Source organism: Bolinopsis microptera, chromosome 12 (assembly GCF_026151205.1).
Source record: "Bolinopsis microptera isolate Bmic1 chromosome 12, MBARI_Bmic_1.0, whole genome shotgun sequence".
Taxonomy (NCBI): domain Eukaryota; kingdom Metazoa; phylum Ctenophora; class Tentaculata; order Lobata; family Bolinopsidae; genus Bolinopsis; species Bolinopsis microptera.
In genome coordinates this window covers 6,229,479-6,249,435 of record NC_087083.1, presented here as the reverse complement: position 1 = coordinate 6,249,435, position 19,957 = coordinate 6,229,479, and the positions used below count along the sequence as shown (strand labels likewise).

The window sequence follows — 19,957 nt, the reverse complement described above, 5'->3', positions numbered from 1 at the left end:
TATTATTATGTTTGAATAGCGGTTTAGTATGTTCTTTTATGAAATACTTGTTGTTAAGTCTTTGGTGCCCTATTGGTCTGGTACGTGCACAGGTCTTAAACTTATCAAGGTAAGCCTCCCTATCACCGAACATAACCCTAAGACAGTACTTCTGGGCGGTAAACAGAGAGCTTATACGATGCTTCGCTGCCCCACCCCAGACAGATATACAGTAAGAGAGATGGGATTCAAACAAAGTATAGTATAGTTGTTGATGTAGAAATTCTGGAAGGGAGCAGCGAAGTCGACATAAGGTGGAAGTGGAATGATTTAGATTTCGCTTAAGGGCTTTAATGTGTTCTTCCCATGAAAGGTTTTCATCAATTATAACTCCAAGGATTTTAGTGGATGAAACTTTTTTTATCGGAAAGTTGTCTATAGTAAGTCCTACTTCATCATCTGATAGTAGGGACTACGGGTGGAAGATGAATAATTGATATTCCAACAGCATCTTGTTCCCTGCATTGTGCTGATTCCGGGAAGCATTTTGTTTACGCTCTCATCATTCTGTAGGATGAGATATCGTTCATTTAAAATTGGGTAATTATAGGCCTGTCAAGGATTTCAGCCTAATTAAGAGCTGATCAATTGCAGCTAGTTGTGCCATATAAGGGATAACTGAGGTCACGTGACATTCAGTCCTATCACGTGACCGCTAATCCTATCACGTGACCTTGATTCGTAAAGCCTCGGGCACGTGATCACATTCGTAACGTGTCGTATGCCGACTAGGAGATTTTGTGACGTCACCAGAGCTGAAGCTACTTGATCAGGCCTTATATGGAATAATATCGTGTATCGGGTGTAATTGGACCCAATTAGAGCAGCTGAGCGCTCAATTATAGCAGCATCTGGTACCACCTTCTGAAACCCAGCAGACAGCTGGCCCAGAGAATCGAAATTAGAAGGATTTTTTATTGATGGAAATCGAAGCGGAAACCTTGTAACCCTATGTTTTCGATGACGCCGAACAAGATTAAACAGGTTATAATTGTCCTACTCTCGTGTAAATTGCTCTAAAACGTGATTGAAATTGTAATGATGCTATCAATTGTAATACAGTTTTTACATTAAGCTGAACGGCTGGCATTCCTGGGCCGCACTCATCCCAGATTGTCATTCCGCCGCAGCTTCAATTTATCTGGATATTACAGCCTGGGGTCCCCAGGTAACGACTGGAACCACTATATCTGCCTAATCTCAGTTATTGTCAATAACGAAGCCTGTGATCCGCACATTAGTCATTGAATGGGCTTGAATTGAACGTCGTGTTATTACTATAAAAAATATCATAGTATCGGGTAAATTTTTTCAAAATGCACTTGAATGTCATCAATTTGATTAAGTTATCATAAGTTGAATAGCTGGCGCATTTACAGTGCTACGTTTTCAATTATTCTACGAACACTTGGAATTAAAATCTATTTATATATATATTGCATTGTTTAATACTTATAATCAAGATTGCTAAGTTCAGTGTGTGGACGAAGTATAGCGATGGAATCACTAACATATTTATGACTGTTTGATATTTCTTCGCTGCAGTCTGCATATCATCCAGAGAAAGCTAATTTTAAAGAAGTAGTCTCGAAATTTTCGGGAATAAACTCAATATTGTGAAACATCATACAAAATATTATATAACGAGTGTTCTCTTTTAATAAATCATTTCATTAGTTTTTTGAACTTCCTCTGTTTTCCTGGATTTTGTTGCCTCTCCTCAGAGACAACAATGTGGTGTCCTGCTTTCATGTCTTTGTTAGCACACTTCAGCTTTGATTCTGTCATCAGTGCCACCGCTCTTTCGACTGCTTGCTGGCGGCAGGGATATTTCGTCACCAAAGGTGATTCTATGAACCTGTCGAATTGATCAGGATCAGAGGGATGCACCCTTACTACCGATGGAATAGTGACTGCAGCCCACTTCAGCTCTTCTGAAATATAACTTGTTATCATAAACTTTCCTTTTTAAATTCAATACCATCCGTATTGTTTTCACTTTGACCTTATAGCTTTGAATACAAACGTATGTCAATCACTTTATTAATACAATAATATAATATTAATAGTTACGTCATAGTAAATACAATTTGAAATGAAAACCTAAAAGACAAGCTGTTTCGTAAAGCAGCTTTATCATGTGACTGTCAAGAAAAGCAAAACATTTAAGTTTGGAAGCATACCTGCGTACTAAATCGGCTGTTTGACATCTCTTCAAGCAAATATTTTAGATCGGGTGTTAGGAAATTTTCTGGATCAGAGGAGGATGTTGTCTTATCAGCAGATCTCGTAGTCATCCAACTACTACTAGAAAAATCGTTTAACCTGTCTCGGATATTCCTGAAAATAATAATTGCTAAATAATTCAGTTGATTTATGTATAAATATTATATAATACTAGAATGCCCGTGGTCACAGGGAGGAAGGTTACAGTATTCTTTGGTCAGTTTTTATAGCGTACATAGAGACATAACCTTGTAGAATAAATTCTAGATTATTTAGTTGATTTGAATATTATATATTATACATCTTAATCTAGTTCCGGTGAACCTGCATCCACTCTGATTCTAACATAGACTCCCTTCCGACCGATTTACTTTTACTTATTATTCCTGACATCACTTTAAAGCTTTACTGAGTAAACATTACAGCTATCAACGAACTAATCTTGATTCGAGAATCGAGAGAGATATTATTTAAGAATTTAAGATATATCAGAGCATGTGTATAATCTATCAGTCTTATCCGCTCCCAGTATCTTATCTTAATATAACTTACTGTAATGGATCAGGAACATGGGAATCAGGTACATGGTGATCGTCTGCAGCACGATCTCTACCAAGAAGGAACTCCTTGTCCAAGAAGGAGTCAAAATTTTCAATCGTTTCCCTTTTCCGCATGTTCTTACGCTTTTTCAATTTGTCGTAGAGGCCCTTGATCTTCCTGAATTATAATTACATTAATATTGTCATTTCAAAATAAAATGAAAACGATTTTTCTTACCTTGTTGCCAGAACTAAAAGGGCTGTCATTGCTAGATGAATATCATGAGATCACTAACGGGATCATCGTCGACGTGGCTGGATCGGCAATATACTGCAGTCTCGTGTGAAATATTGCTCTGGCCAGCATGAAGTGCAGTCTTTGCTCAATTAAATGTAGAAAGTTTCTAAATTACATTAATATAAGAGAAACTAAGTGCCTAATATAAATATGCATACAGTACAACTACAGATTGTTCATGAAACATTGGTCATTGGTTTGGTTTCAAACATCTGTAGATTAATTTATGAAAGATCGATCGGCTATATTTCTCTTATTTTCCCCCAGCAGAAAATATATGTTTGAAACCGGACTGATGTATCGTGAACAACCTGTGCTGTAGGGTAAATACCTAAAAAACAATAGCACTCACTTGACAATATTGCAAGGCTGAAAGAAGTCCGTTTGCCTGTACATTTCGATGGTACTGTAATGACTTAATATCAAACTTGAAACCTCGGCCAGCATTAAATCGACATGAGTCGCATGGTTTTCCTTGTGGCTCAAAAGAAAACGAAGGATGTCCTTGTTTGACGGAGGACTGTGACATGGAAGGCTGTCACACGTTCCATCAATAAAATCGGACAACTTCATTGCAATATTGAGAAAACTATTTGAGAAATGATCACTATTCATATAGCGGTGTTACATTGATTTTAGTTACGTTGCAATTTTACTAGACTCTTATCAGTTCACTTCTTATCAGCGCGATCGCAGTAAGTTTTACTGTGTGCAACAGTTACATAACTGTAACTGTATAATACACATAACATTAACTCTGTAATGCACTTCAAACTGCAGTATAAAGAGTACGCACTTCGCACAAATGACAAGAAGGTAATCTACTAGTAATACGATTTTTGGTATTAATATCTTTAATATTAATAACACGGCTTGTTCGATTCAAGCCCGTTCAATGTGGTCAATACCTGATGTGCGGATCACAGGCTTCGTTATTTATAATAGCTGAGATTAGGCAGATATAGCGGTTCCAGTCGTTACCTGGGGACCCCAGGCTGTAATATCCAGATAAATTGAAGCTGCGGCGGACCGCGGAATGACAATCTGGGATGAGTGCGGCCCAGGAATGCCAGCCGTTACGCCGCTCAGCTTAATGTAAAAACTGTATTACAATTGATAGCATCATTACAATTTCAATCACGTTTTAGAGCAATTTACACGAGAGTAGGACAATTATAACCTGTTTAAGGGGGGGGGGGGGGCCAATGGGTATTTTTTTGTGAAACTTGATTTCGAGATAGCAGTTGACCAACAAACTAGGACCAGTGACCGAACTTTTGAGGGGGTCCCGGACCCCAACCGCCAAACGGTGCGCGCAGGGCAGCCACGCCCATATTTGGTCCAAATTAGGCCCAATTTAGCCAAATACCCTGTACATGCCCCAAACCCAGGTTTATGGTGCTCTACTTGTAGCTAGTGGTCTCCTGAACTCGTATATGAAATTTCATCAAGATTGGACAAAAAATGACTGAGTTATGAGCCAAAAACCATATGCCCATATTTGGGCATACGCACCAAATTTGGTAGATTTCGTCCCATAAATTGGTCAAATATCAATATTTTTGGATGAGACTTACTTTATATGAAAGGTAAGCCTAAACTACATATTCTCTGTAATTTATAGCTTTATATCTGTTTAAATGTGGATACTAAGGCGAAAAAACCACAAAAAATGAACTAAATTGCCCATATCTCGGTTCGCGATATTCGCGGAATTGATCTCACCAAAATTGTAACAACTCAATCAGTTTTCAAAATTTTTGCATGAAATTTTTGGAATCGACTCGAAATCGCATTTCGACCTTATTTTAAGAACGGATTTTTGATTTAGGCCTCAAAAAAAATTTGGCGGCCAAATTCCAAAATTATATTACAGAAATTCAGAATTTGGCCGCCAAATTTTTTTTGAGGCCTAAATCAAAAATCCGTTCTTAAAATAAGGTCGAAATGCGATTTCGAGTCGATTTCAAAAATTTCATGCAAAAATTTTGAAAACTGATTGAGTTGTTACAATTTTGGTGAGATCAATTCCGCGAATATCGCGAACCGAGATATGGGCAATTTAGTTCATTTTTTGTGGTTTTTTCGCCTTAGTATCCACATTTAAACAGATATAAAGCTATAACTTACAGAGAATATGTAGTTTAGGCTTACCTTTCATATAAAGTAAGTCTCATCCAAAAATATTGATATTTGACCAATTTATGGGACGAAATCTACCAAATTTGGTGCGTATGCCCAAATATGGGCATATGGTTTTTGGCTCATAACTCAGTCATTTTTTGTCCAATCTTGATGAAATTTCATATACGAGTTCAAGAGACCACTAGCTACAAGTAGAGCACCATAAACCTGGGTTTTGGGCATGTTCAGGGTATTTGGCTAAATTGGGCCTAATTTGGACCAAATATGGGCGTGGCTGCCCTGCGCGCACCGTTTGGCGGTTGGGGTCCGGGACCCCCTCAAAAGTTCGGTCACTGGTCCTAGTTTGTTGGTCAACTACTATCTCGAAATCAAGTTTCACAAAAAAATACCCATTGACCCCCCCCTTAATCTTGTTCGGCGTCATCGAAAACATAGGGTTACAAGGTTTCCGCTTCGATTTCCATCAATAAAAAATCCTTCTAATTTCGATTCTCTGGGCCAGCTGTCTGCTGGGTTTCAGAAGGTGGTACCAGATGCTGCTATAATTGAGCGCTCAGCTGCTCTAATTGGGTCCAATTACACCCGATACACGATATTATTCCATATAAGGCCTGATCAAGTAGCTTCAGCTCTGGTGACGTCACAAAATCTCCTAGTCGGCATACGACACGTTACGAATGTGATCACGTGCCCGAGGCTTTACGAATCAAGGTCACGTGATAGGATTAGCGGTCACGTGATAGGACTGAATGTCACGTGACCTCAGTTATCCCTTATATGGCACAACTAGCTGCAATTGATCAGCTCTTAATTAGGCTGAAATCCTTGACAGGCCTATAATTACCCAATTTTAAATGAACGATATCTCATCCTACAGAATGATGAGAGCGTAAACAAAATGCTTCCCGGAATCAGCACAATGCAGGGAACAAGATGCTGTTGGAATATCAATTATTCATCTTCCACCCGTAGTCCCTATCTGATAGAGTCTCTGACTTAGAACCTTTAATGGGAGGCTTGAAGTGTATGTAGCAGCACTTGGACATATTTATATGTAACTTATTTGCTCGCATGTAAGACTGCAATGATGAAAGAAGCTTATTTCCACGTTCATAGGCCTCACGTTTTGTTTTTCCTACAACAAATATATTGGTATCATCAGCAAATGTAACAAATGATCCTAGTTTAGAACTGTTTGAGATGTCGTTCATGTAGAGGAGAAATAGGAGAGGTCCAAGTATTGAACCCTGCGGGACACCAAATTGAATAGATAGGGTGTCTGATTTTTCTCCCACAACTTCGGTGTATTGTAGTCTATTTGTTAAGTAGCTTTTCATAAGGTTATTTGCTACTCCTCTAATTCCACAGCCCTCTAATTTTATAAGTAGTGTTGAATGGTCGATAGTGTCAAAGGCTTTGCTTAAGTCAATGAATATTCCTAGAACATGATTCTTGAGTTTAAGAGATTTTGTAATTAAATCTACAGAGTAATTGACTGCATGAGATGTAGAATGGGATTGCCTAAATCCAAACTGTGTCTCCGATATGGCTCCTTGAGAGCTAACAAATCCGTATATTCTTGAGTAAATGAGCTTTTCGAAGATTTTACCAAAGACAGACAGTGTGGATATAGGACGGTAGTTCTCAATTTCTTCAGGGTTACCTTTCTTATATACAGGTGTTATCTTACCAGTTTTCAGGACATCTGGAAATATACCTTCGGCCATAAGGATATTGAAGTAATTTGATAAGACAGGTGCAATTATATGAGATGACTTTTTTATTACACTTATTGGAATGTCACTAGCTTTGCCGTTTTCAAACTGATTTATAATTTTCAATATTTCGGTCGGGGAGCAATCTTCTAGCATAATAGTTTTTTCATTTCTTTTATTCAGGAAGTCATAAAAAGTTTTCATGGGTAATATAGGCATGCCATGAGATAGGTCATTAAGCGTCTCATTCAGCTTGGGTGCAATAGAGACAAACCAAGCATTGAATCCATTAGCGATTGTCCTTCTATCAACTATTCTTTGATTATCAATGATAAACGGGGGTTTGGTTTGTCTCTTCTTCTTGCCTCTAAGTTCATTGATAATTTGCCAAGTTTTCTTGCTGTTTTCACAGTTGTTGAGGATTTCGTTGCAGTAATGCGAACGTTTGGCAGCTTTAATGATGGCTTTAAGCATCCTACGATAATTGCTAAATACTTGGTAGAACAAGAGATTACCACCAGGGTTCTTATTGGTAACAGTGTCAGACCACTCCTTACGTAGTTCATGTTTTCTTTCTACCGACTGGATGATACCGTTTGTAATCCATGGGTTGAGTTTCGGAGTTCTTTTTGTCACTTTTGGTACTTCCAGTTTACAGTGTTTATCAAGTGTCTGGTCAAAACATGCCGTAAACTCATCAAATTGTGTCGAAGGAGTCAGCTGGTTTACCTTCACCTCAAGTTCAGTTACAAAACTTTTTAATTTGGAGCTTGAGTAATCATAATATCGGACATGTTTCTGGGGCTCTGTATTGCGAGGGGTCTCTGCTGAGGTAAAGGTAAATATAGGGGCATGCTCACCAAGCCGCTCCTCGATAACACCTGATAAGACTACATTCTCTATTTTATTTGTTAAAATGTTATCAATACATGAACTTTTACAGTTTTGACGAAAATGTGTTGCAATGGATATAGTCGGATAGAAGCCATTTCTGTACAATGTATCCTCAAAGAGCTGGGAACTGGTAGAAATATTAAGTATGTTTGAGTTAAAGTCGCCCAACAAATTGACAGTTTTTCCATTTAGCTGTCTTGCAATTAACTCCAGCGTTTCACAAAAGCTGTCAAAGCAGCCATTTGGGGGTCGGTACATGACTCCATGAACAATTTTGCAGCCTGCGCTATCTGTGGTTTCAACAAAGAGGCTTTCAATATTTGGAGTACAATGTGATACTTTTTCTAAGACCACAGTGTTTAGATTGTCAGATATATAGAGTGCAACACCAGTGCCTTTCTTCTTGCCCGCCAATGTTTCCCCATAGAATCCTGTGTATGCTGGAATTTGATACAGACCCTGCTGCGCAGGATCAGTATTGGTTTCAGCAAGGCCTATCATATCAAACGAGTGTCCTATACTTCTGAGCTCAATCAAGAAGCTATCAAAGTTGGATGCATTTCCATCCACATTGTAGAATAGAGATGATAACATGGGTTTTTTTAAGGAATTAAGCTGCTTAATTGCATTTAGAAATTCAATTTTAGAGTAGCGACGACAGCGTTCAAGTACAAGGGAATACGATGCAATCAGGGTATCCTCCTGGTTCCTATTTTCATAGAATCTGTCAGAGTCATAAGATTCTTCATTAGATGGAAATGGATAGTATCGTTCCTCTGCAGAACTAGCACACTCGTAACACATCCACAGACCATTTTTGCAAGAATATTTGGCAGATTTGAAGCATTTGGTATGGATTGCATTATTGCAGTTTTCACACTCCAGTAAAGGTTGTCCAATGTTAATAGATCTGCTGCATGGGCCACACACATCTTTAATCAGTTTTATATTCATTTTTACTAAGTGGGGTTGTTAGACCCCACTGACTGGTTGTGTTTTCCACGTCGTGTCCACTCTTGCCTCGCTCTCACATACACCCAGTGCTTCACACATCTCACAAATTTTGCAATACCATAAATACCTAAATGTATATCATCACCACTTCTGGTCAGATTAGTGGCAAGGAGTCCACTACTGTCCAGAAAGTGGCCAACTCCAATGTGCCATACAGTCTGGTTAAAGTTGGCACTCAACAATTCATCGACTAGTCGGTTGAAGATCATGATGTTCTTGTTCATTTGGGGCAGTCTGGTTGGGAGGACTGCGGTGACAAAGAGTTTGATTTTAGGGGAGAGCTTTTTTATCTGTTCAATCTTCATGCGGAGAATGTCAACCAGCTGATAGATTGCATTCTCTCCTCTAAGGTTGTCTACTCGAAGGTCATTTGTACCACACACAATAACAGCATTGCTGTATCCGATACAGTGACATGGGTCAATCAAACCAACTTTACCCGCCTTAACTCTTTCGCCAGGGAAAGACTGACCCATAGTACCAACACCGCTCCCAAACTTGATAGTTTTGGTGTTGGAATCTCCAAGTATGATGGTGCTTCTTCGAAATTTTTTGTCAACTGTTCTAAGGGTAATTGAGTAACGTCCTATGGACGGGGTTACCTTGGTCTGTTGGGTAGCTTTAATACCATGTTTGAACCATGCCTGTGAGGAACGTGTCATGATGTAAACTGAGTTTGATTCCAGGGACATTTCAGTGTTTTTTGTGGGTGTTTGTCCTTCGTGGATGGGCATGAAACTTATTTTTCTGACCTCTCCTATGGAAATTGTGGCTATGTCAGAGTCAGCGAGGATCTCTGGCTCGTCATCACAGTGAAAGGGCAACATACTTTCCTCTGCACCGCTGCTTGGAGGGAAGTAGTTTATGAGCACAGAGTTAGGCCTGTGCGTGAGTTTGCACTGAGACGTGACTCTATCAATGGCAGCTGTTAAAACTGATGGAATGGCTGCTGATGACGGGGCATTTGAGTCTCCAGAATAGTTGTAGCTTTCGCCGTATTTGAGGACTGCCCTTCCATTCATCTGGCTAAACTTACCAGAATCTTTGCTCTCAGTGAGAAATCTGGATACCTCATCAAGCAGATCTTTGTCCAAGATGTCTACTTGGTAGTCCTTTATCGGTGGCTGTACACATTTAGGGAGAGCTACTGACGGCTTACTCTCTCGTTTCACTGCTGCATCATGGGTAGAGGCGAGATGATTCCTTGATTTTTGGAAGGAGTGGATCTCTTCACTCAGTTGTGAAAGTCTGGCCTCCAATGAAGATATCTCCACAGTGGGTATGCTGTTAGATACAGCACTCGAGATGGCATCAGATACAGCTTGGATGTTTTTACTGTAGTCAACACTAGACTGGAGAGCTTTATCAAATTTAGACGCGGTGCTGCTGTTTGGTTTGGGATGAAATGACGTGAAGCACCATGGACATTCCCAGTACTGAAGGATGGCATCAAGATCAATCTGACCAATCTGGTTTGATCCCTTCAGGTTGCTGCAGGAGGCGTGCCAATGTTGAGAGCATCTGCAACATTTGAGAAGCCATTCTTTGCCCTTCTTTGTTTTGATGAATTAAAAAAAAATATTGTATTAGATAAATAATTAATCTTGGTGGGGAAATATTTATTATATATTTATCTACATAGTGCGATGATATTTTGTAAACATGTGTGATGATGTGATGTCATACATTTTACTTTACTTTACTTTACTTTTTTTCTTGAACCGTCCTCCCCTCACTTCTTGTGGTGCACAAATCCATACAAACCTATGTATGTCGCCCACAAGGGTTCCACAAGCCCAATGGCACATAGTTAGACGAAAAACAGAGAAGCCATGATTGCCAGACCAAGGACTGCTTCAGTATGCAGTAGCAGCGAAATACGAATATACCTTCTCCCTTACAGTCAGGAACTGTGTCTTTTAGGCATTATCACGCAACCTTCACTATTTCATCCGCCCACCCGTATTCACCGACATATGTTACAGCTGGGTTTTGTATGAAGACGATATGAGCATTTTCGCCCAAGGTGCATACGCATATTCACCCAAGATCAGTTAAACAAAAATTCAGTTAAACAAAAATTCAATTTTATGCCATTTATTACAGAGTAAACAAGTTTACAATAAATCAATTTGATATTTAAAGGAATCCTAATTCAATGTGTAGTATGGTTGTCACTCTTTAAATAGATTGGATACAAGTTTACGGGGCAAAGGAGTGTGCGTGCTGTTCGCTATTGCTCACACCAAACGGCAACCTAGTAAATGCGGAGATGCCTCAGTTTAGCGAGTTGAGATACAGGAGCAAACTCACAGGAGCATGGATTATAATTATCAGTTACAAACCTGACACCGTTTTGGGGCTTTAATCGCAAAACATATGTTTTTTTTCCTATTAAAAATTATTCAAACAAGATACACATGATTGTCACAATGACCCTATATAAAAACAGCCCTTCAAAAAATCAACATGTTCCCTATCTCAAATATTGGGAGAAGCATTGGAATATTAACCTTGGCCTTGTGGTTCCAAATTCAAATCTTAACTATTTATATCAACAAAGTTCTTTCTCACACCTCTGTCCCCCCGTAGAGAAATCACTGTTGTTCTTAGGATTTCGAAACGAAGGCGCTTCATTATGTATCCAACAGCATCTGAATACCTTTTTCCTGCGTGGTATTCCATCTTGCTAGCAAACTTCTTTACTAGTCTTTCAGCTTCACCACCCATTCCACCAGATGTTGAGAAAACGAACGGCGTGAAGCTTCCTTTCTCTACTTCCAGAACCCTTGCATTGTAACACCTTTTCTTCTCATTTTCATGGGACTGGTACATTGCTGGGATCGATTTGCTTGCATTGGAGGGGGCTGGGGCATGGAATAAAAAAAATCGATCTTGCAGAAATGTCCAGCCTAGCTTCGTCTCCTAGGACTGTTCCCTTTGGTAACTCATCAACTGGAAGAAGATGCGCAAAACATTTGCACAGTGTAACGATTAAGTTTTTGAGGTTAACATGTAGTTGACTGGTCAGGTATTCAAACAAGAAATGCGGCCGCTTTTCTTTTGTGGATGGCCGCTCAATTTCCCGATCCGTGATGGCGTATTTATCATATTCCATACAACCTGGGGACGGCCCAGTCTTTACTGTTTATATAAACATGCAAATATGGCGAAGCGACATGCCGACTGCCGAGCGCCGCCCAGTTAATATAATTCTATATTGAATTTGAAAATCGTGTATACTTCTATGTAACCATATGTTTATTGTTTATGCAACCTGACACGGATCTGTGCAAAATAGTAATACCAACTCAAAATAATAATAATATGCTATTAATTAGTGCCTAGTGGGATACGTACATGATGAAATTAATAATGTACTTGGTTGGTTCAGCGCCGCGCGCCAACAATTATATAATTCAGATTGTCACGCAAAATAACTTTGCGCAGGTAGTCACGTGGGCGATAACAGTGCTCGCAGGCACGTTCGGTCGCACACTCGCGCGCACACACGGTCGCAAAGCTACCATATAAAAAAAAACCTCTATCGCTAACCCTTGTCCTTGACTCTTTTGTGCCTTCGGCACTTTGAGTCATGGATCGGGAAAAAATGAGAGGTTAACCTCATTTTTAAAAATCTTCTACTTAAATATGGTCAGTTCAAATCACCTTTGTCACGTGATAATAGTTTAGGCATTGTGATACCAATAGATACCTCACTGCAATATTGTGGTACATTACAAAAGTAAGAATGTATGTATATATAAGAATGTTATGTATATTCTTACAATACCAAAATGTGATGGTTAACCTCATTTTTTCCACTTTCCCAAGATAAAAGAAAGTCAATCAACATGCCATCTATTTTGAAATGTGTATACCGTAAACTTACGATGAAAATAATAACTCTATCATTTGATCTATTCTCGCTATATCTAAAAAAAGAGGTTAACCTCATTTAATCACGTTTGGAAATAACTTTTTCTGACAACTATGAACCTAAATATTAGATTTTAATTTGCTGACCGAAATAACAAAAAATTATGTAGTGTAATAAAATATTACAGGAAGTGACCGGGACATGATTTCAGGCCTGACCGGGACCGGGACCGGGATACAAAATGTGACTTGAAGTGACCGGGAATCCCGGTCACTTCCTGAAATATTAACCTCAATTTTATTAACCTCATTGTTGTATAGTCAATTTTGTGAAAATCGGTTAACCTCAATTATAAGAAAAAGTTAAGCAGCTACAAATATGTGAGTAGCAGCAATGTTTTTGTCATCAAAAATTTTGGACGATTTTTTTGACTCCTGGCCTTAATTTGGCGGCCTTAATGGGTTCACCTTACAACGTGATTAGGTGAGCCAATTTTCAGGACAAATGTAATTCGAATTAATGCACCACACCGCTCCCTCCACTCCTTGTAGGTTATACAATAAATTCCACAATCCACAGTAAGGTATATAAGAAGTTATTTAATTTTGCTTGGGCTATTATATATTGACTATTGAGGTTTAATGATGATATGGAATTTGAATTCTATATAAATTTACACTATGGTTGGGGCATTTTGCATAGTAAATATGGTTACTACTTATACTCCTATATAATATCATATTATTTGATTGGTATTCGATTTCTGATTATTTCCCTAGGAATATGATTATTATATCTCAATTTGGCTTTAGGTAGGGTGCCCCGCTAAAAGAACTGGATTCTTCCAGGAAGAATCCCGTGCACAGAGCTTGGTCTACATATATATTAAATTATTAACCATTCATTCTGTATGTGCACGAAAATTTATTTCAATCAAAACAATCCTAATTCTGTATCGTGACAATCCTAATTTTGTATCGTTACAAAACTTTAAAAAAAAGCTTTTTATAAATATTTTCATTATTTATTCAATTTTCTTTAAAATCTGGTATTGACATATTTACTGATAAAATAACTGCTTTTATTTGCTTTATTAACAAAAACTACATGGTAGGCATGTGTTAACTAGACACAAAGGCTTGGATTCTATGATGGTGTATATGGAGTGAAGCTAATAATGTCTAACTCCCAACATCACAACTTTGCTCGGCCAGAGTCCATCGTAAGTGGAGCCTTTTTGTTCTTTTTTATTCTTATTCTATTTTATTCACATTATGATACATAATATAACGTTTGAATTTTAATGACCTCTAAAATCAAAGGCTGAATTCTAATCTAAAAAATCAATGAATGTTCAATGGTGTTTAATGCTATTGGCTGGATCTAAATGGTTGGTAGTCGTTTTCCAAAGATGACATGTTGTTTGTTTTAGTCTGACAGGCACAGGTGTAATAATTATCTGTGCAACCTGACTACCATCTATTAAGTCGTGGCCTCCAATATCTCATATTTTTTTGATTTGATTAATTTCACCTTGTTTAACAAAATTAACTTTTCAGTCAAAAGGAAAATCATCTGTGTCCTCAGGCAGAGTAAGTTATTATGTTATGTTATCTTAATATATTTTATAGTGATGATCGTTAAATAAATTAGGGAATTTTAGATAAAACGTATTTCCTACGTTCGGTAAATGAGCCTTGCCACATTCGTTCACCTGCATACAGTCAGCCAGGTGTGCACGTGTACGTTATTATTTTTACTATTTAAAATTAAGAGATCTATAGTTAACGGGCCCACACTGGAGAACTTGCAAATTTAAGTTAGACCCATACATCACAACAGTTTTAATATATTACCAAATTTTAGCCCACACTGTGTATTTGGTTCTACACGCCGCCACGAGTTTGTCTTGTACAAATGTTTAGGTAGAATACAAACCGGCCGGTGATTGGCTAATTTGTCCCACGTGACACTTTGATAACATCACGTGATGTCATGACAACAGAACAACTTGTTTGCAGCTTTTCCTGTACACAATAATGTACTGTGAGTATACAGAGCTGTATACATCACATTATACTTTATAGGAGATGTACTATGTAGACAGTAGAAATGTATTGTAATATGTATTGGATCTTTTAATTTCCTCGTTTAAGGAAACTAATGAGGGACTGTCATTATACCTGCATTCCACAATGTATCCATTTTCCTGTAGCTACGACGTCCTTCGAGAACAATTGGACAATTAATTAATTATTTTCTTGCAAAGAATTTCCACTTGGTGGTTGTTTAACTAATCTCCACATTCCTTGCATTCATTTAGAATCACGTGACTTTGTAACTGTTATATTGTCCCCACATGTGTCAGCCAATCTACTACTAATAAGTATCTTCCCCGCCCCTCTGTAAAGTAAGGTTTGTTAAAACTTTCTGTTAATCACAGTAGCACAGTGCTTGTAGACTTCTGGATGTGTGGAGGTATTTACTGACACGTGTTTATAGAATTACTTTGAGGCTGTTTAGTTGATATAGGGGGGGGGGGGGGGGGGGGGGGGGGGGCGGGGGCATATAGGCCCTGTTTACGCTGTACTTCACACTTACTGTAGAATGTAGATACTGGTAGGGACTGTATTTGTTTGGGTTAACCGTATTTGTTTTGACACGTGACAGTGGTTCTCAGTTTTAATTGGTCAGTACTGGAAGCTGATTGGCCAGCCCAGTCGCTATCACGTGTCATAACAAACATAGTCCACCTACTGCACTGGGGGGAAGCCAAGGGGTATTTTGTGGTATTTTGTAAAATGCCTTAATGGACTTTGGAAATCCCACATAAATCATAATAGAGTCCCACATAATACCACAAAATATCACAAAATAACCCAAAATTATTTTAAATATTCATGGTGGTCGACAGTTCATGTTAACACAAACCAGCTTCAGTCCATAGTTCACCCATACTCCATAGTTCATTAAATGTTTTAATTAAAATTGTGGTATCTCTAGATTATAAATAAGACCTAAACAACCGATTTTTAGACTCCACAGCTAAATTTCTTAACTGTTGCTCTCCTAATGACTTTTAGCTATTAAATTCTTTTGTATTGGGGGGAAGCCAAGGGGAATTTTGGGGAATGCCTTAATGGATTTTATGTGGTATAATGGGGGGGGGGGGGGGGGGGGGGGGGGGGGGGTGTCACGTCCGTCTATGTCCGCTTGTCTCATAGAATCCAAAAAGGACAGGACATAGGCGGACATAGGCGGACATAGACGGACATAGGCGGACATATGCGGACATAGGCGGACATAGACGGACATAGGCGGACAAAGGCGGACATTAATGGACACCTACATTGCTAAATAAAATGTTCAATTTTTGCTGTTATAGGGGGATCATGTTTTTTGTCCGTTCGGTACCCTATATTTTCAAAACGGACAAAAAATAGAGCGGACAAAAACGGACAAAAATGGACAAAAACGGACAAAAATGGAAATAACATTTAGATGCTTCCTCCTCCTACTCTTCCTCCTCCTCCCCCTGGGTCTTCCTGATCTTCCTCAGTCCTCTTCCTCCTCCCCTCCTCAGTCCTCCTCCTACTCGTCCTCAGTCCTCCTCATCAGTCCTCAACAGTCCTCCTCCTCCCCAGTCCTCCTCCTCCTCCTGAGTCCTCCTCCTGGGTCCTCCTCCTGGGTCCTCCTCCTCCTCTTCATCCTCCTCCTCTTCCTCCTCAGTCCTCAGTCCTCCTCCTCATCCTTCTCCTCAGTCCTCCATCCTCCTCCTCAGTCCTCTCCCAGTCCCCCTCCTCCTCCTCCTATTCAGTCCTCCTCCTCCTCCTCCTTCTCAGTCCTCCTCAGTCCTCCTCCTCCTCCTCCTCTTCCCTCTCCGTCATCCTCCTCAGCCATCCTCCTCCTCCTCCTCTTCCCTCTCCGTCATCCTCCTCAGCCATCCTCCTCAGTCCTCCTCCTCAGTCCTCCTCCTCCTGGGTCCTCCTCCTCCTCTACATCCTCCTCCTCTTCCTCCTCGGTCCTCAGTCCTCGTCCTCCTGGGTCCTCCTCCTCATCCTTTTCATCAGTCCTCCTCCTCCTCAGTCCTCTCCCAGTCCCCCTCCTTCTCCTCCTCCTATTCAGTCCTCCTCCTCCTCCTCAGTTCTCCTCAGTCCTCCTTCTCATTTCTCCTAAGTCCTCCTCCTGAGTCCTCCTCCTGCGTCCTCCTCCTCTTCCTTCTGAGTCCTCCTCCTGAGTCCTCCTCCTCCTCCCTCTCAGTCATCCTCCTCAGTCATCCTCCTCAGCCATCCTCCCCAGCCGTCCTCCTCAGCCATCCTCCTCAGTACTCCTCAGTCCTACTCCTTCTCAGTCATCGTCAGTCCTCCTCCTCAGTCCTCCTCAGTCCTCCTCCTCCTCCTGATCCTGGGTCCTCCTCCTCCTCCTCCTCCTGGGTCCTCCTGGGTCTTCCTGATCCTCCCCAGTCCTCTTCCTCCTCCCCTCCTCAGTCCTCCTCCTACTCTTCCTCCTCGTCCTCAGTCCTCCTCATCAGTTCTCTTCCTCCCCAGTCCTCCTCCTCCTCCTGGGGCCTCTCATAGAATCCAAAAAGGACAGGACATAGGCGGACATAGGCGGACATAGGCGGACATAGACGGACATCTAAGGCGGACATAGGCGGACAAAGGCGGACATTAATGGACAACTACATTGCTAAATAAAATGTTCAATTTTTGCTGTTATAGGGGATCATGTTTTTTGTCCGTTCGGTATCCTGATCCTGGGTCCTCCTCCTCCTCCTCCTCCTGGGTCCTCCTGGGTCTTCCTGATCCTCCCCAGTCCTCTTCCTCTCCCCTCCTCAGTCCTCCTCCTACTCTTCCTCCTCGTCCTCAGTCCTCCTCATCAGTCCTCAACAGTTCTCTTCCTCCCCAGTCCTCCTCCTCCTCCTGGGGCCTCTCATAGAATCCAAAAAGGACAGGACATAGGCGGACATAGGCGGACATAGGCGGACAAAGACGGACATAGGCGGACATAGGCGGACAAAGGCGGACATTAATGGACACCTACATTGCTAAATAAAATGTTCAATTTTTACTGTTATAGGGGGATCATGTTTTTTGTCCGTTCGGTATCCTGATCCTGGGTCCTCCTCCTCCTCCTCCTCCTGGGTCCTCCTGGGTCTTCCTGATCCTCCCCAGTCCTCTTCCTCCTCCCCTCCTCAGTCCTCCTCCTACTCTTCCTCCTCGTCCTCAGTCCTCCTCATCAGTCCTCAACAGTTCTCTTCCTCCCCAGTCCTCCTCCTCCTCCTGGGGCCATTTCCTGGGTCCTCCTCCTGGGTCCTCCTCCTCCTTGGTCCTCCTCCTCCTGGCTTCCTGGGTCCTCCTTCTCCTCCTCAGTCCTTCTCCTCCTCCTCAGTCCTCTTCCTCCTCTTCCTCCTCCTCCTCCCTCTCAGTCATCCTCCTCAGCCATCCTCCTCAGTCCTCCTCCTTTTCAGTCCTCTTCAGTCCTCCTCCTGAGTCCTCCTCCTCAGTTCTCCTCCTCCTCCTCCTAGGTCCTCCTTCTGGGTCCTCCTCCTCCTCCTCCTCCTGGGTCTTCCTGGTCCTTCTCCTCCCTCTCAGTCATCCTCCTCAGTCATCCTCCTCAGCCATCCTCCTCAGCCATCCTCCTCAGCCATCCTTCTCAGCCATCCTCCTCAGTACTCTTCAGTACTCTTCAGTACTCTTCAGTCCTCAAAAAGTTTGTCCGCTAATGTCCACCAATGTCCGCTAATGTCCACCAATGTCCATCCAAGTCCGCCAATGTCCGTCTGGGTCCGCCAATGTCCGTCCGAGTCCGCCAATGTCCGTCCGAGTCCGCCAATGTCCGTCCGTGTCCGCCAATGTCCCAAAAAACACGTCCGTTGTCTCATAGAATCCAAAAAGGACAGGACATAGGCGGACATAGACGGACATGACACCCCCCGGCCCCCCCTATAATAGAGTCCCACATAATACCACAAAATACCCTTGGCTTCCCCCCGCCTACTTCAACAGTATCAAGATCCATACAATGTAACATTATGCTCACAATAAAGATATATTCAGGGGGCCGGGGGGGGGGGGGGGGGGGGGGGTTCAGCACTTGTACTTGAATATAAGTTCCCTGTAGATATTTAATAGTCTCATGTTACTCTTAAAGCAGATAACGTAACAGATACAACGTGACAATGTATTGATAATGTATTATTGTATTACTACCAATGAGCTGTCTGTATTTTTATTGTTGTCACGGGATTGTTGTAACATGATATTGTAACAAGTACTGAAGAGAAGGTTAAATTGAGCCTGGACGTGAAACAGAAAAAAAATACTTGAAAAGGATACTTCATAAAAACTAAATACTGTAGGATCTAGTGAATTTCTGAATTTTAGCATTACAAGTTTAAATAGAAAACTGCCCCAGAGAATTACACTAACTTTTTTCTCACCACTAACCTTTTTCTCACCACTAACTATTTTCTCACCACTAACTGTTTTTTCACCACTAACCTTTTTCTCACCACTAACCTTTTTCTCACCACTAACTATTTTCTCACCACTAACTGTTTTCACTTCATTTACCGTTAAACCGGTAAATACATTACACAACTTAACCTGACCCCGACGTCATGAATTCCCTCGTAGTCTTAACTTTTACTGCTCAAAATTCTCAGAAATTTAATCCCAGCCATACATACGTCAGCAAATCAGAGCCAGCGAGAGCAGTTTTTAATGTAATCATATCAAGCTGACTGACCTTGCCGCCGTAAAATCAATCATATTCTCTCGCTCAATTCTCGACTGGCAATCATATTCTCTGGACTGGCAATCATAATCTCTCAATTCTCGAACATTATAATATGTGATATATATAATAGTACCGTGATGGCATCACAGATATGAAATCATGGTGGTTTTATAATTTATATGGTCAGGAATACTGAGTGAAGATTCAGGAAATACCATAATATTGTAAACTAGTTAATATTATTGCTGAATTTATATGCTAAATCCTTGTCATTGTGTCCGGATTACTAGTAAACAAATGAAATTTAATATTAGAATGTTGTTTGGGCCATTCATCATTTCAATAAAGCCAATGAAGCAATGATATTACACCAGATTCAGAGAAAAACAATAAATAAATTCCAATTCGTCACACTCTTCGCAGCCTTTTCTACTATAGTTTCGTCTGTCTTTAAGCAGTCGTCATC

General features: G+C 40.7%; 2 protein-coding genes across 50 annotated transcripts in view; one reads left to right on the top strand and one right to left on the bottom strand.

Moving 5' to 3' along the window:
• The window catches only part of LOC134824319 (serine/threonine-protein kinase MARK2-like), a 63,602-nt gene that overhangs the window by 10,170 nt on the left and 33,475 nt on the right, over positions 1–19,957 (top strand). For all 46 annotated transcript variants that reach the window (XM_063836193.1, XM_063836192.1, XM_063836185.1 and 43 more), the window contains exons 2-3: positions 13,864–13,972; positions 14,310–14,342. In XM_063836193.1, coding sequence (XP_063692263.1) covers positions 13,928–13,972; positions 14,310–14,342 — 78 coding nt within the window. In that variant the 5' untranslated portion in view covers positions 13,864–13,927. The remainder of the gene's footprint in view (positions 1–13,863; positions 13,973–14,309; positions 14,343–19,957) is intronic.
• The window catches only part of LOC134824322 (sphingosine kinase 2-like), a 60,510-nt gene that overhangs the window by 40,495 nt on the left and 58 nt on the right, over positions 1–19,957 (bottom strand). The gene's annotated exons all lie outside the window — the stretch shown is intronic.